Here is a 16,574-nt window from a genome sequence, read left to right as displayed (position 1 = left end):
AGAGCTAAGGGCTTGCATCGGACACTGGAGTGCGCGTGCGCAGCAGTGGCCACAGGAGCTATCGAGGACGAATGCTAGCTAAGATGGGCTGTGAAGGTTGGTGATCGTGGGTAGGACTTGAGAGCGTATTGACGTCTACGGTTGTGTATTAACAAGCACGTTTACATTGGCAAGTCTACCGAGCAGAGGAGCAAGCTAGTAGCGCGCAGGCAGTGAGAGGATGTGGGCGTTAGCAATCAGGCAGTGCATCGTGTACCTGGTGCCAGAACCATGCGGCAACTGCAAGGGCGGACCCTGTACGTGTTGGGTCTGATAGGCCAAATCATTAAGGTTAGCAGTTGCAGGGGTTTCGGACGTTCGGCTTGCTGTTCAACTGTGGAACGGCTGAATCCTGCTGGGCAGCTGCAGTACCGTATGCCCAACCTGGCCCGAACTAGGCTGGGCCCCAAATCTGCATGCATATCATGTTAGTAATTATGCAAGGGCATAGCTCAGGGGTGAGCCGTGGCGCTGATGGAGGGGGGCCGGACAACTTGCATCTGGCGAGCGGATTAGAATCGGAGTGCACGTGTTTTGGGGGGGGGGGGGGGGGGCAGCGCAGGCGGCCAGGCGCACGACTGGCATTGGCCCCATCGCGCCAGACAAGCTCGACCGACTCATAATAGGTGCTTCACCCATAACTGGTGCAAACTGCTTATGTAAGCCTGCACCACCCTCCATGGCTCTGTGGCTCATTTAGAATGCGAGCACACACCTTCTTCCTAGGAATTGTCTAGCATTTTGTACTATCTAGTTGACAAGTGATATTTCTTGCTTAAAGTATCGCCAGCCCACGCAACAGGCTGGGCGCTGAGACTGGAAAGAATGGACTAGCCTGCGTAGAGGCGCGGGACTTCGTTCCGCGGCACCATAAGAAATGACTGAGCACCCGGCACGGGTTGTGCCGGTGGCACAGAACTATGACTTTGAAGAGTCGTCGCTACGAAGCGCACTCGTGGGCGAGGTATAGTCCAAGCAACTGCACCAGGATGCATATTATGTATTAATGATTGTCTCTACTACAGGTATACCTACAGCCACTATGCGAGCGAAGCTTGCAATTTCTTTCACGAACAAACGTTGTCCGTCGCTGGAGCGCCGCTATTGTCTTCTCAAAGCTGTTCCAATGGCTGGTATTGCTCGCAATCCTTTCCAATTGCGTAACACTCAGTATGGCCAGCCAGCGGTCGGGTTTTGATGGCACGCCCTTTGGGCAAATCCTTTTCCAAATCGACTATGTCTACATATCAATCTTCACAGTGGAGGCGCTGCTGAAGGTCAGTGGGGAAAGGGGTACGGGGCAAGCTGCGTGGTTTTGAGAAAGTAGAGAGTTGAGTGTTGGGGAGGGAGGCGTGCCGGTGAACATGCTCTGGCACATGCCACCGGCCATCCACGGCGCACGTTCATGGCCTTGTGTGCATGCACGCGCATGGGAACAAGCGAAAACGACAGGGAATCAGGCGGCATGCTGGGGGCATGGACGGCCCAGACGGGAACTGCCGTCTGCAAAGGGGCCTCCAGACACTGTGGCAAGGACGGGTCAACTGCCGCGCCGGTCTGGATGACGCTGTCCTATCAGGACATACCACGCATTGGCCAACCATTGGGATTGCCCACGGGCATCATGACAGTTTGCATGTGAGGGGTACAGTGTAAAGGCATAGTTGGTGCAGTAGAACCATCCGGCACACTGCAACATACAGCCGCGTCGCGCGCATGTGTCCGAGGAAAGCGAGTGGGCCCAGCTGAGCTTAGGGGCAAGGGCTGACGATGATGGTTTGGGTGACCTTGCTCGCGCAGATCATCGCTATGGGGCTGGTGATGGAAAAGAAAACATATCTGCGCGACGGTAAGTCTGGAGGTGCCATGAGCACTGGGGAACTGGCAATCCACAGGAAGCCAGGCTGGGCTGGACTACTTTGGGCGATGCCGGGCCATCGGGCATCCTCCGGTGCGCCGTGGCTGCAGCTTCCCCCATTTCGTGACGCGCCCTCCCCTGCTGTCACACATACTGCAGGTTGGAACGTGCTGGACTTCCTGGTGGTGGTGTCTGGCTTTGTCAACCTGGCCGTGTGAGTAACTCCGCTGGTCGGTGTCCTGGGCGCCACTCGTGTGACTTTGCGACACGCATGCGCCACACATAGCGCCCTAATAGCGGGAGCCAGGTTGTTGAGTGGCAGGTGGCCATGAAAAAGGCGGGGCCTGGGGCGTAGAGAAGGGAGAGACACTGCACAGAATACAGGCATGTAAGCTGGGCAAGGCAAGCCGGGAATCTGGGTGCACCGAGCGCTGCTGCAGCCCCTTTACCTTACACATTGCTCCTGCATGCTCGCTAACCGGTCCACAGTCCAACCAACCTGACGGGCATTCGGACCGTCCGTGCTTTGCGGCCATTGCGTACGGTGAACCGCGTGCGTGGCATGAAGGCAAGTGTTTCCGGGGGCAGGCATGTTTTGCTGGTCGGGACGTGTTACCTTACGTCCGCTGTTTGGCGGACTGGAATTGCCACATCTGCAAGCATACGTTGCCGTTACGCGTAGTACCGCCTGTTTCCATTTCCCAGGTGCTCGTGACCACGATGCTGAGCTCTCTGCCTATGCTCATGGTGGGTAGCTAGCTCGGATGTGAAAAATGTGGCGCGTCTACACTGCTGTAGGGTAGACCCTTAGCGGCCCTCTACACTGCCCTCCCTCATGAACCAGTGCCAAGATGTGCGCTCACACCAACTCATGCACACACGCAGGACGTGTTCGTGCTGTGCGCCTTCTGCTTCTTCATGTTCGGCATTATTGCGGTGCAGCTCTTCGCGGGCGTGCTGCGCAACAGGTGGGGAGCGCGGCACGGGTGCTGCTGGGACGGGGATGGATGCCGGGGCCGCTTTCGCTGAGCCCTGACCGGCGTACTGGATTTACAGTTTTAGTGCATGAAACATGGGTGGCATCCTTGAATTCGCGCAACGGCGAGCCGGGCTCGCGATACGGCCAGGGTTCTTATACCTTAAAGCCTCCGCTGTCCTGCCTGCTGTCGGCTCACCTGCCCGCCTGCAGGTGCGGCAACCCGGACTTCAGCGGCGCCTACAACGTGACGCAGCCGGATGGGCTGCTGCTGATCGCCAATACCAGCTATGTAGTGCCGGACCAGGAGGCGGACTCTACCTGCAGTGGGCCGCTGTCAGCGGGTGAGTGGGAAGGGGGACTGTGCCTGTCCCCGGCTGGCGCGGGCCACATGGTAGCATCGGTACCCGATTGCCCATAAACAACCGCGGCTCTGCTGTTAAGAATACGTTGCTGCGTTGATATCTGACCTTGCGAAAGTGAAGGTTCGCTTCGGCTGCTTGATGTGCGACACTCACGTATGTTGCTGCGCAGAGACGACGTGGTACTACATTGACGGGGCGGTGACGGCAGTCCTCGGACCAAGCGGCAATGGCGGGGGCCGTGTGTGCGACACGAACATGTTTTGCATGGTCAGTATATTAGCAAGCAGCGCTGTGGTGCCTTGATCGTCACACGCGCTGGCAAGCCGTCCGTTGATGCCGTTCATGCTTTTGCGTGGTGGGGCGGGAGCCCGGGTGCACCCTCCCCCAAGCAGGCTCCTTCCTGTGTTGTGCTCTTGCAGATGTACCGTAACCCTAACTACGGCATGACGAGTTATGACCACATCCTTTGGTCCTGGTAAGTCTCGGGTTTCTGGTCAGGAACGGAGGTGCATCCTCGTGTCTCCTGTTCGGCATTTTGGGGAAAGGTACAACGCATGGTTGGATGCAACATCTTTACCCCCCCGCCTGCCCACTTCTCCTGGCCTTCATGGCCTGCAGGCTCACCATCTTCCAACACATTGTGAGTTGGTTTCTGTTCTATCGTATAAACCTGCTGGAATGTGCCTGAACGGCCAGCATGTCTGGGCCCGCTACCCGCCACTCAGCCAGCCTAACTCGTGATGCACCCCTCCTTAACGTCACTTTCCAAACACCAGACGCTCTCCGGTTGGACAGACACAATGTACATGACTCAGGTAGGGTGGGATGTGGGTAGTGCAGTCGTCATATTTCATGCTAGTTAGGCGAGCGTGCCCAACACCTTCCTGCTCTGGGCTTTGTGGCTCCGCTGCAGGACGCTGTGAGCTTCTGGGTGTGGCCCTTCTACCTGGCACTAGTCATCTTCGGCTCTTTCTTTATGATCAATCTGGCGCTGGCGGTGCTCAGCATCAACTTCTCCACTGACAATTTCAAGGAGGAGCAGCACGCCAAAGAGGCGGAGCAAAACGAGAGGCGCTGGCTCAGCGGCGATGAGGGAGAGGCGCAGTCGCAGTCTGGGCCCAGCATCGCTGTGGGGCCAGGGGCACTGGGGAGTGTGACGGGAGCTCTTATGCTGCAGCCACAGGGACAGTCGCAGGGGCAGCCGCAGGCAAGCGCGGAGAGCGAGGAGAAGCTCAACGCCATGCTGCTGCTGCAGGCTCGGGTGAGTGCTGGCAGATGCGGGCGTCACGGTTGCATGGAACGCATACTGATGCGGATACAGCGTGTTTATTCAGTTTTAGCTTGCGCGCGCTTGAAACACAGTGTCGCCCCCTGCTTGTACCGCAGCACAAGCGCCACGAGGCTGACCCAGATGAGGAGGAAATGGCACCTGGCGCGCCGCCGCCTCCGGGACTGGGGCCCATGCGGCGCGCGGCGTGGCGCATGTCCGTCAGCCGCTGGCTGGAGATCCTGACCGCTGTGGTAATCATCCTTAACACAGTGCTTATGTGCATCAACTGGTTTGAGATGCCGGAGTCAGTAGCGGAAGCCACCAACTACATAAACTACGTGTTCACCATCTACTTCCTGCTGGAGATGATCCTAAAGATGACCGGGTTCGGCTTGGCCAGGTGAGCGAGCGCATGTGGGGGCACCGGCTTTCGTGTACCATCCAAGGTTGCCTCTCATGCGGACCCACCTTCATGGCCGCAGGTACTTCCGCGACGGCATGAACATCTTCGACTGCCTGGTGGTGGTGATCTCGGTGACGGAGATGGTCCTGGACATCATCCCCTCCGTGTCGGGCCTGGGGCCGCTGTCCGTGCTGCGGGCCTTCCGCCTGCTGCGCATTTTCCGACTGGCGCGGAGCTGGCGCGACCTCAACATCATCATCCGCGGCATGTTTAACAGTGTCAAGGCGTCATTCATGCTGGTGCTGCTCATGGTGCGTGCGTGCGAGCGTGTGCGTGTGTTAGGTTCACGAGATGCATGCGCGCCAATGCAAGCGTGTTCGTATGCGCTTCCTTTGGCCGCACGGCGCTTGGGTTGCGGCTCCAAGGAGCCCATGTCAGCCACGCATATCCCAAGCACTCAAGCCACCCGCACACCCATACGCGCGTTTGTCTGGCAGGTGCTCTTCCTGTTCATCGCGGCACTGGTTGGAATGCAGCTGTTCGGCTACCAGTGAGTATGGAGCGCTGCGGCGGGCGCCGTGATGTCGTCACAGCGCCACAGTGCACTAGCTGCGTCACTGCTTGCCCTGATGCGCGCCGCGTGCTCTTATCTTTGGTTGTAGTTTCCGCTCCTTTGCACGTTGCTACAGACCTACGGTATGTTGCTTGCTGTCAAGCGCAGCTGCACGTAACCCTCTTCTCTCACTGGCTTTCTTGTCCTGTTCTGCCCGCGCAGGTTCATGTTTTGCGACTACGTGGAGGGCGCCGCGCCAACCTGCCCCCTGGGATGGAACGTGTGGGGCCAGTGCCCCGACCACTTCCACTGCTACCTCCCCTGCACGTCCGCCGATTACGGGAGCTGGGTGAACGCGACCGGCTCGTTTTACAACGACCTCGCGTACTGCGAGCGCTTCTGCGCTAACGACCAGGCGGCTGCAGCGGCCGACGCCAACGCCACATCGCCGGACGTGGCGGCGGCGGGCGGGTGCGAGTATCTGGCGAACGTGGGCAAGTCGGAAGTGCCCAGAGCCAACTTCGACAACATCTTCTGGGCGCTCTTCTCCGTGTTTCAGGTCTTGACAGGCGAGAACTGGTGAGTTCTGGGGTCAGGCTGAGGGCATGTGTGTCAGGGTAGCCATGCATCCCTTGCGCAGTCGTTGCTGGGACAAATTGCGCGGAATGGGTCGGAGTACGCGTGCTCCGTGGCTTGTCCTTAATCCAGCGGTTTCTGAGTCCACTTGCTACCGTAAGTGTACTTGCAACCAGTATCCCATTTGTTACTTGCGCATAACCGTGCTCCTCGGGTATGGGCACACGCCCATAACAAGAGCCATGTTCAACATCACAGCGCCCTTGCATGCATGCGCCGCCGCGCACTCAAACCTATGCGCTCTACACCGCAGCGCTCGCTTATGCCATTCACACACACGTGGCACTGGCTGCTTGTGTGTGGTACTGTCGGCGTGCAGGAACGACGTGATGGTAAACTCCATGCGCACGTTATCACCCTGGGCCTCGCTCTATTTCGTGTGCGTCATCCTCATCGGCAACTACCTAGGTGGGCAGGGTAACTGTGAGCACTGCGCATCGTGTGCGGGTGGTACCGTTGATGGGGTAGCGGCAAGCACTGGTTGACTGCACCAACTGCACGCCTTGGTTTATGCCGGCCTCGCGTCATCACACCCCGCCCCTGTTTCGGACTCTCCCCTCGCAGTGTTCAACTTGTTCATCGCCATCTTGCTGGATAACCTGCAATTCACTGACGAGCTGCGAAAGGAAGACGAGAGGACGGAAGCCCGCAAGGCGAACAAGAGCAGCGCCAGCCGGAGGGGAACGCAGGGTGCTGGTGCTAGCGGTACCGCAGATGGCGGCAGCAGCGGCAAGGCTCACGACGGCCTACAGCTGCTGGCTGCTGCTCTGCAACCACTGGACAGCGGCGTTGCGGGCGCTGCGGGTCCAGCAACCAAGGGCCATGCCTTCGGCCACGCAAACGGCAGCTCCGCCACCCATGCAAACGGTGATGAGGAGCAAGAGACGGCGGCTGCGTTCCGGGCAATCCTGCTCAACGGCCAGGCTGCGACCCTGTACGACAACCCGCTGGCGCACCACCGCAGCAGCAGCCTGGAGGAGGGGGAGGGCGAGGAGGGGCCGGCGGATGCAGATGAGTATGGCAGCGGGGGCGGGCGGCAGCTGCAGTTGCAGGGCGCAGGGGCCGATGGCGCGCCGGGTGCGGAGGGCGTACCCGCAGCACGCCAGGGCCAGGGCGAGGAGGACATGCGGACCTCAACCCGCCTTCACCACGCCCCGGCCTCTGGTCCGCTGCCGCCTCTGGACCTTCCGGCGGGAATGCGCGCACAGCTGCCTGCAATACGCAATGCTACTGTGTTGCCGCCAGTGCGCAGTGGCTCCGCGGGCCTAAAGGGCTTGCCCCCCACACCCTCGCGTCCGTCCGCACTCCCGCCCATCCAGCCTCGCCCTAGCCTGGCCGGCTCAGGTCCGGGCGCGGCTAGTGACCCGTTGCTGGCAGCTGCCCGCACCCAGTTCACATCTGCCGCGGAGGTGCGCCCATCTGTGAGTGATACCGTCGGCCCTTCCACGCCTCACAGCCCTGGGGCCCTTCCAACGGAGGCAGCCTCCGGCACCAGGAGCTCAGCCGTACGGGCCGGCGCCGCATCCCCACATGCAGGGTCACTGCCGCCGCTCCATGCAGGGCGGCAGCAGATGGCCGGGCCCGTGGCGGAGGCGCGCGCGGTGTCTCTGAATGGCACCGACCCTGCCGCCGCCACTGACCCAGCAGCTGTGGACTCGCTACGGCAGGCCGCGCCGCTCATGGAGAACGCGAGCGTGCGCGGCCAGCAGCGGGCGAAAAGCGCTGGCGCGGGCGTGTCTGCTCTCCTGGCGATTTCACAGGTGGCCACAGCGCCGCTTAAGCTGGCGGGCCAGGAGTTGCCATTCGCCTCTCCGGCCTCAGCCCGGCTCCCCGGATCATTGTCTGGAGCGGGCGTGGGCCAACTCACTGAGCCATCCACGCCCTCTGAAGCGAGGAACGAAATCGGCATGCCGCCCGCCCAGCCGGGCACTCCGTTCAGTACAGCGCAGGCCACGCACGTGGCACAGCTGCCAGGAGGTCGGCGACAGCCTTGCTCACCCTCGGCTGCCGATACCAGCTCCGGTGCCGCCGCTGCTGGCACGGCGGCTGCGTTGTCGCCACGGCGCAACAGTGCGGACCGCTCTGGCGCGCCGCTCCTGCCCTCTCCCCCACCGCTGCGTTCGGCGCGGTCCCAGTGTCGCGAGGACAGCGTGGTCCTGCAGTCGCGGCTGCCACTGCACGAGGGCGGCCCCACCAACACCACCTTGCACCCGCAGCCAGCTGTAGCAGCCGCCACACCGCTGCAGGGGCAGCAGCACCACCACCACCAGGATTACCAGGACCAGCAACAGCAACAGCCAGCGCCCATGCACTCCCCCACAAAGACGGCCGGGGAGTGGATCGACCGCCTGCGCACGGTGACCTCGGAGAGCCAGAGAGTGCGCAACGACATCAGCGTCAGTACTTCCAGAGGCGAGGGCATGGACGGCGAGGAGGATGAAGCAGATTTTGTGGAGAAGGAGCGGGATGATGATGATGACTGGCAAGGGAAGGCCGGAGGGGACTCCGCACATGGCGGCAAGGCCGGCCCCAAAGCTCTTGCAGTGGCAAGCCAGCCGTCGGGCGCACTGGTCAACCTCTCGCAGGCGGTGTGGGAGGAGCGGCTGCAGGGCCGCGCTCTCTTCATCTGGGGCCCCGAGTCGCGCTTCCGGCGTGGCGTGGCGAACTTGGTGTTCAACCGGTGGTTCGACACAGCCATGCTCTTTGTCATCGTCTTCTCATGCGGTGAGTTGAAGGGCCGACATGAAATGAAAGGCATAGCAGGTGCTCTCGCGAGCCACGGGGAGGACGGGGGTCGAACCCATTGCAGCAAGCGAGGTGGCAACAGGGAGACGTGAGGCCGACGGGTAGGATGCCCACACGGCTGGCCTGCACTGCCAATCCCATTCTTCCGCCTGTCGTCAGTCTCGGAGACTATGTGCTGCTGCTTTCTGCCCATCCCTGATCCACTCCCATGCCGCAGTGGCTCTGGTGCTAGACGCGCCTGACCTGGATCCTGAATCCACATTGGCCTCCGTGCTGCGGGTGCTCGACTACTTTTTCATCGCGGCCTTCACGTTGGAGGCGGCACTCAAAATCATCACGTTTGGCTTCGCCTTCACCGGCAAGCACGCCTACATTCGCAACGGCTGGAACGTGCTCGACTTCATCATCGTGCTTGCGGGCTACGCGCTGATTATCCTGGCGGCAATCATCGGGCCCGAGGGCAGCAGGTGGGGGGTCCATCGAGCTTGCGCGCTGTGACGCGCAACCGTCATTATTGACGGGGTAGTGCCAGCTGAGCTCCGCAAATGTCGGGTACAATTAGCAATGCAATGATGCTAGCTCCACTCTGTCACTCCTGCGCGTCCGCGGCGCACCGTGCCCTCCACCGCACAGTAAGCTCAAGGTGCTACGTGTGCTACGTTCCCTGCGCGCGCTCCGGCCGCTACGCGCCGTTAATCGCTTCGAGGGCCTGAAGCTGGTGGTGAACACGCTCTTTGCGGTACTGCCGGCCATGGGCAGCACCCTTCTGGTGTGCGCGCTGTTTTACATCATCTTTGCCATCCTGTTTGTCAACCTGCTCAAAGGTACGCATTGTTGGTACTACGGGTACATGCGTGAGTGTGGCGCTTGAGGCACACGGGTATGAAGGCGGTCTGGAAATGGGGTCAAACGGCAGGGGCTATAAGACGAGCATGCGTGTCTGTACAAACTAGCCCGCCCGGCTGTGCGTGGCTGCACGTGCGGCTCTTTGTACAGCACGTATGTAGCTGCTATGTCACTTGGCGTCCGGGGGGTGCGTTCCGCCCTGCTTGACACGGTCCGGCACAGTCGCGGGGCCGATCTTCGAAATAGCTGCCCGTGTAGCATGTTGCGACCGATATGTCGCGGTGACCATGCTCTACAAGCTCGCGCAGACAGCTTACTTTGACGTCAAGTTAGGTTGCCGTCGACTATGCTATACTTCATAACACAACTTTGGGGGTCCGCGGCTTTACAGTGCAACTCTGGCGAAAGCCGACAGCCACCCTCACAGAATGCGACGGGAGCCAAACTTCCGTGTATGTTGTATAACTGAACTCCTGAAAGGACGAGGCTGATTCTGTGTGTGCGTGCTTGCACCCGAAGCCGTTCATGCCAACGGCCATCAATCGTCCGTGTATACCCCGGCAACTTGCAGCGCAGCCCAGCGCGCTGGGGGCTTGGTTAGCATCGCCCTCAACCAGCCCCAATGACTCCCGGCCGATTCAAACCCCTGTGGCCACAGGCAAGCTGTTCAATTGTGTGAATCCCGAGTCTGGTGACCGCCTGGATCCAGACTACCTGCTGCCGCCTGGCGAGACCCTGACGCGCGAGGTGAGAGCCGTCTGCTCTGTCGCACCCGTGGAGGGCACTATAATGCTTAACGTTTGTCCCTTGTCCCATAGACTGGCAGACAGGCTTGCGCTTGAGATTCGTCCCTTGAACCTCCGTTTGTTACACGAGCGGACTAGCGCGGCTCCGCTAGTGTCTTTGGTCTTTACGCACTGGGCTGCACAATAGCTCCGGCCTCAGTGGGGTCAATGTCTGTGAATGACACGGGCATGTGATCGATGGGGCAGTGGTTGTGGTACATGCGCGCGCTGTTGAGTTCCGCAAGCAGCGCACGCTCCAGCGGTGCCACCAGCTCATAGGACCAGGGGTCCATGAATTTGAATGTGCCTGGCCCCTGAAAACCCCCATGCCTTGCTGCTCCCCACCCCCGGGGCTGCTGTCGCAGTGGTGTGAGGTGGGCGCGCAGACCATCAACTCGTCCTCCTACTACAACGGCCGCGGCATCACGTCCATGCCGCCGTACATCATCACCACCAGGTACGCGGGAGCGGCCACGCATTGTCAGAGCGACTCTAGGTCGGCGCCGCAGCCGCGCATATTATTGTTTGTAGCTTTCATTCCGGCAGAGCCGCGCATATTATTGTTTGTAGCTTTCATTCCGGCAGACTAAGTCCCTTCCCACTAACTGCCTGCTCTTCGCCATTCTGCTTTGTGCAGCTGGGTGAACCCGATCGCTAACTTTGACAACGTGGCAGTGGGTATTCTGACGCTGTTCCAGGTGGCCACCATGTCCCTGTGGCTGGACATCACATTCACCGGTAGGTATCCCTCTCGGAGAAGGACGTCACTGGCCCGAGCCGAAACCCTGAAGCACTGAAAGCTAGAGGAGGCTGGCGGAGTTGAATGGGTGAGGTCGTAGGTCGTCGGCAAGAGGAACTAAAGTTCCACCTGTTATCCCCCGCCATACTGCAGCGGTTGACTCTACAGAAATTGGTGAGCAGCCAATCTGGAACAACCAGCCCATCTATTGCGTCCTCTTCATAATGTAAGTCCGGTTGGTAGGGCGAGCCCGTACCGTAGCAGAGGAGCCACAACCTGGATACCACTAGGGATGCGCATGTGGGCAGTGGATCTGACGCATGCCGTGCATTGCTCGCAGATTCATCGTTGTGTGCTCGTTCTTCGTGCTGAACCTCTTCATTGGTGTCACGCTTGACAAGGTGGGTGTGGGGGCGAGCTACTGCCTTGCTGGTTGTGATGAGGAGCGCACTTAGGTCCCCTTTGGCTTGGCGTTGGCATGTAGGGGCAACTTAAGGTAGTCCCGCGCTTCCCAATTCAGCCAAACCAAATATACCACCAAGCCGGCCCTGGCCTGAGCTGCCCGCATCATAACTCTTCAATCCTCCCGCTCGCAGTTCGCCGAGATCCAGGAGGAGACCAACCGCGCCGGCGTGATGCTGACGCAGCAGCAGCAGGCGTGGGTGTCCATGCAGAAGGTCCTGGCGGGCGTGCACATGCAGCACCAGCCCCCGCCGCCGCGGCAGAAGCTGCGCGCGGCTGTGCACCGCGTCGTGACTCACTCCGTGTTTGAGGGTTTTATCATGGCCGTAATTGTGGTCAACGTTCTGTTTATGGCAATGGTCCACGCCGACATGTCGCTGCAGTGGCAGGTGCGGAGCGGCGGGGAGGGGCGGCGTTTGCAACCGTTTTGGGCTGGCGTGGCAGGGTGTTGAGTGAGCGGCCAGGCCTGTGGTTCTAGGCTTCGGGCTGGCTCTGCACCGGCCCACAACACGTCTCCAATTATCCCGCACGTTTAACTTGCACGTTGCGCAGGACGTCATGTCGTACACCAACCTCATATTCACGGTTATCTTTGGCCTCGAGGCGCTGCTGAAGATTGTGGCGTTCGGGCCATGGAATTACCTGCGCGACAGCTGGAACGCGTTTGACTTCTTCGTGGTTATTATCTCGGTTGCCTCGGTGATTCTGGACTTCAGCAACACCAAGAACCTTAGCTTTATGCCGGTGCTCCGGGTGCTGCGGGTGGTCCGTGTGCTTCGCCTTGTGCGCACGGTAAGTGCAGGTCAAGGGCCTTTCAAGTAGCGCCCCCCTGCCATCAAAAGCTCTAACTGCTTCGGTAGGAAGTCATTGGCTTCGACCGCGGCCTGCCCCGGTTAACTGAGGCATTCCGTTCCAACGCTGCTCCACAGGCCAAGGGCATGCAGAAGCTGCTGTACACACTCATTACTTCGCTGCCAGCTCTGGCGAACGTGGGCGGCGTCATGCTGCTATTGTGAGTGACGGCTTAGCACCGTATTGCAGGCCCCGTAGGCGCGTATCGTGCCAACGTGGATGTCAGTAGCCCCTCCTTCCCGAACCCTGAAGTGTGTGCTGTCTGCCTGCTCTCTACCTGCGCGTAGCTTCTTCATCTATGCCATCATCGGCGTAAACCTGTTCGCGGGCATCAAGTACGGCCAGGCATTGAACAGTCACGCCAACTTCGACCGCTTTGCAAACGCCATGTTGGTAGGTACCACACAGATGCAAACTACTGCATGGTGGGGCCCTATTCATCTGGTATGCACACGTGCTTGCGCCATTGGCTTCACCTCTAACCTTATCCTGTGCCCCTGCTTCTGCTTTCTATCCCTGCTCCACAATCCCCTCCTGGTCACAGCTGCTGTTCAGGTGAGCATCCTAACCCAGGGCCCCATCCGCATATGTAGTCCACATTAAGCCCGACGGCGCGTCATGTGGCCCATCCCGTACTATCACAACTTTACGCCTGCTGCTTGTTCCCAGTCCATCTTCGTCCCGCGTGCTGACTCTCCCAGTCAATCCTGGCTCGATCAATCGCCATCGACACGCACCCTACCCCTGGCTACGGAACACTCCTCACCAGCCCCTCCCTCCCTCCTCCCTCCCCTCCCCTCCCCTCCCTGTTTCAGGATGCTGACAGGCGAGTCGTGGGACCAGGTCATGCAGGACTGCATGGTCACCTCGGACTGCGTGCTGGTCACCGCGCCGGGCGGCATCAACGCCACCGACCCCGCAAGCACCAACAGCACCATCCTCATTCCGCCCGGCACCTACCTGAACCCCTCGGATCCCGTGCTCAACGGCCTGCCCGAGGACGCATTCGACAACCAGTGCGCGCTCAGCCCCTTCGCAGCCGCCTTCTACTTCCCTACTTTTGTGGTGCTATGCACCTTCATCCTGCTGCAGCTCGTGATTGCGGTGCTGCTGGAGAACCTGGTCCAGGTGGGTGCTGGGTGGGCGGGCGCGCAGCGTGCTTCCTGGTGCTGACTGCACCTCACGCCCTTGATTCGTGGGGCTGTGGAGATAGGATATGTTGTAGGCTCGATATTCTTTGGCATTTGGGTTTGTGCCTAAACTCCCGCCCCCCCGCCACCTCCCCAGGCTGACACCGACCAGACGCTGCCGGTTGCCAAGCCCGACCTGGACGCCTTCGTGGCGGCCTGGTCAGACCTGGACGGCCACGCTACGGGGCTGGCGCACGCCAGTCAGCTGTCGGTGCTGATGATGGCGCTCCCGCCGCCGCTGGGCACACACGGCCAGCCCGACTGCCGCATGAAGACGGCGCGGGCGATGCTGGCGCTGGATATACCGCTGTATGTAGGCAACAAGGTGCGCGTTGTCGGTGCAAGGCGGAACAGGGCTAGGTGCTGTGCGCGGGCGTGTCAGTGATGTGCCTATTGATATGCAATTGTGTGAGGGGCGAACCGCCTGCGCGGATTCCCATGCTGCAGCCCATGCCCAATCCAGCGGCAGCACATTGCTCGTCCGCCCGACCTCGCAATTACTCGCTTTCGGCGTCCAATCTCCTCTATGTCCAGTTATCGTTTGTGGAGGTGATGCACGCGCTGGCCGGCAACGTGTGCGGCACGGAGCTGCCGGACGCGGCGGAGGAAGCCGTGCGCCCCGCGCTGGCGCGGCGGCTGCCGCGCGGCTCCGCTGCGACTCGCTTCACGGCGGCTCACTACCACGCCGCCGACAACGTGCGTGCGGCCATCAAGGGCTTCCTGCTGCGCTACACTTACCGGGACCAGCTGGGTGATGCGCAGTTCTCACGGCAGCTGCAGGGCCTGGAAGAGATGCGCTCAAATGCCGCAGCCACAGCAGGTGCCGCGTTGTCAGGCGCTGCGGCTGGAGGTGCTGCCGCGGCTACCGGCAGCGCCTCGCGCCGCCAGCTGCCCACGGGTGGCGGCGGCAGCCGTGTGCAGAGCCGGCAGGGTAGCTGGGTGCGGGCAGGGAGCAGCGGGCGTGCAGCGCCACTGTCACTGTCGCGTGGGGACTCGGGGCGCGAGGGATCTGCAAAGCCACCTGGGAGCGGCGAAGGTGTCAACGCACCATCGGGGCCCGGCCACACCGGCCCGGAGTCAGGGCAGGTCGGCGAGTCGCAGGATGCGCTCCTGGACAGCCTCAGCCGCGCCAGTCCCTTCGCCGGTGGCGCCGGCGTGGCAGCGGCGGCGGCCGCAGCCGCCATCGCCGCTCCCGGCGCCGCGACGGCGGCGCTGCCACCTCGCTCGCCTGCAGGTCTGGTGACTTCCCACTCAATGGCGCCAGTCAGCTCCAACTCCATGAAGGCGCTGCTCGCCGCGCCCTCCTTTGCCAAACTTGGCAGTGGCCGGTCAGGAGCCCAGCCGCCGTCACGACCTCGGCCCGACGTGCCCAGGCCTCACCAGGCCAGGCACCCCTCAAACGCCACCAACGGCTCCGGTGCCACTGGTGGCGGCGCCAATGGCGACGGTGGGGCGGCGCGCATGGGCAGCATGGTTGTGAACGGCCGGCGGCTTAGTGACGTGCGCCGGGAACTGGCGGATGAGACGGCGGTCACCATGCACTCCTTCACTGAGGCGCTGCTGCAAGCGGCGGTGATGGGCAGGGAGGCAGAGGAGCTGGAGGAGCGGGCGCGGCAGCAGGCGGAGCTGAGCCGGGCCTCCACGGTTACTAGCAAACGAAGTCTGATGGGCTTCCTGGGCTCCCTGGGGAAGCAGCAGCAACAGCAGCCAGGTGGTGACGTCGCGGTAGCAACGCCCGGCGCAGTGGTACAGGCACCCGCGGTTCCTGCGGTGACGCCGGCGGCCGGGGTCAAGGGAGGCCTGGCGGGCAGCACCGAACCCACAGGGCAACGCCCCATGTCGACAACGGCTGCGGAGACAGCTGAACCGCAGCCCTGATGAAGTGATGCCGTGTGGACTCGACTCAACGCAGCGCCCGGTATGACACGCATTCCCACATTGTTTGCAACGGCTCGTAAGGTGCATGGTTATTCGTCACAGGTCGTGCAGCCGCATGTCTGGTTGCGTCAGGCGACGCCTGGGCAAGGCTGCGCCCGTGTGTACTGTACCGCGCGGGCGGCGAGCCTGTGCCATGGTGTGGAGAGCGGCGTGGTGCACAACAGACTGGACGCACGGCCATCGTGGAATCATGCCAACAAAAACGTGGAGGGGTGGACACTCAGGGCATTGGCTGACGGTGGTGGCAATCACATGCATGCACACGGGACTTGGGTATGTGCTGTGTGCGTGTCCATCGCAGGGCTCATGGGAGGGTCATGAACTGCTCGTAGTGTCAAGCATGCGTGTTGGGGTGGGAATGCTGTGTACAGGGTCGCACATAACCCAAGAAGTCTATACCGTAGTATACCGGACCATGCCATTCATCCGTGTGAGCGTCATTTTGCGTGCAGTGTCTGAAGCTGCTGCAGAACTTCGTAGCACTCGATTTGCATTTGGAGCACCTTGTAATGGGCGCATGGGCAGACCGGGGCCACCCGGGGTTAAGGAGTTAAATCGTGGGCGTCGAGTGATTGTCATATGAATGCGACATAATAAGAAGGGACAGTCCGACCAAGCAAGGGTCAGCAGGGAACCATCTCTCTTGTCATATGCATCGCATATTGCTGCCCATCCAGTGCTTGGGGAGTGCGCGCACTTGCGCGTGACATGTTATAGAAGCGCACAAATACAATGAATGCATGCAGACTGCGCAAGCAAGCACTGCACTGGCAGCAGGCGTGTGGAGGGCGGTTGGCATGCGGCAGGTGACGGGCCGACCAGGAGCTGTGCCCTCAGACGCTTACTGAGTTACTGGCAAGTGGACACCCAAATCCTTTGCCATGCACGTGCAAGCCCCCGTGTAATAGTACTTGTTG

At 61.1% G+C, this 16,574-nt stretch overlaps 1 protein-coding gene across 1 annotated transcript; it reads left to right on the top strand.

Moving 5' to 3' along the window:
- Nucleotides 1-764: 764 nt before the first annotated feature.
- CHLRE_16g665100v5 (uncharacterized protein) lies at nt 765-16,574 on the top strand. Its single transcript, XM_043071053.1, has 34 exons — nt 765-1,003; nt 1,065-1,316; nt 1,840-1,888; nt 2,057-2,111; nt 2,387-2,465; nt 2,603-2,644; nt 2,783-2,865; nt 3,087-3,217; nt 3,408-3,505; nt 3,658-3,713; nt 3,857-3,878; nt 4,015-4,053; nt 4,152-4,499; nt 4,625-4,908; nt 4,991-5,222; nt 5,409-5,461; nt 5,687-6,043; nt 6,420-6,508; nt 6,665-8,824; nt 9,063-9,312; nt 9,479-9,669; nt 10,350-10,438; nt 10,842-10,933; nt 11,114-11,214; nt 11,369-11,441; nt 11,556-11,616; nt 11,812-12,066; nt 12,230-12,469; nt 12,607-12,689; nt 12,817-12,922; nt 13,074-13,084; nt 13,345-13,657; nt 13,817-14,044; nt 14,254-16,574. The coding sequence occupies exons 1-34, from the start codon at nt 917-919 to the stop codon at nt 15,595-15,597; spliced, it is 7,953 nt and encodes a 2,650-aa protein (XP_042915694.1). The 5' UTR covers nt 765-916; the 3' UTR covers nt 15,598-16,574.

This window comes from Chlamydomonas reinhardtii, chromosome 16, assembly GCF_000002595.2.
Source record: "Chlamydomonas reinhardtii strain CC-503 cw92 mt+ chromosome 16, whole genome shotgun sequence".
Taxonomy (NCBI): domain Eukaryota; kingdom Viridiplantae; phylum Chlorophyta; class Chlorophyceae; order Chlamydomonadales; family Chlamydomonadaceae; genus Chlamydomonas; species Chlamydomonas reinhardtii.
Note: the sequence above shows the minus strand (reverse complement) of the source record. Positions and strands in the feature narration are given on the sequence as shown.

Bases quoted from the DNA above. Each gene is read 5' to 3' on its own strand.
- CHLRE_16g665100v5 (XM_043071053.1), top strand. From the start codon at position 917: ATGACTGAGCACCCGGCACGGGTTGTGCCGGTGGCACAGAACTATGAC. The intron at 2,466-2,602 runs GCAAGTGTTTCC...TCCATTTCCCAG, and splicing joins ACCGCGTGCGTGGCATGAAG to GTGCTCGTGACCACGATGCT. The intron at 3,218-3,407 runs GTGAGTGGGAAG...GTTGCTGCGCAG, and splicing joins CAGTGGGCCGCTGTCAGCGG to AGACGACGTGGTACTACATT.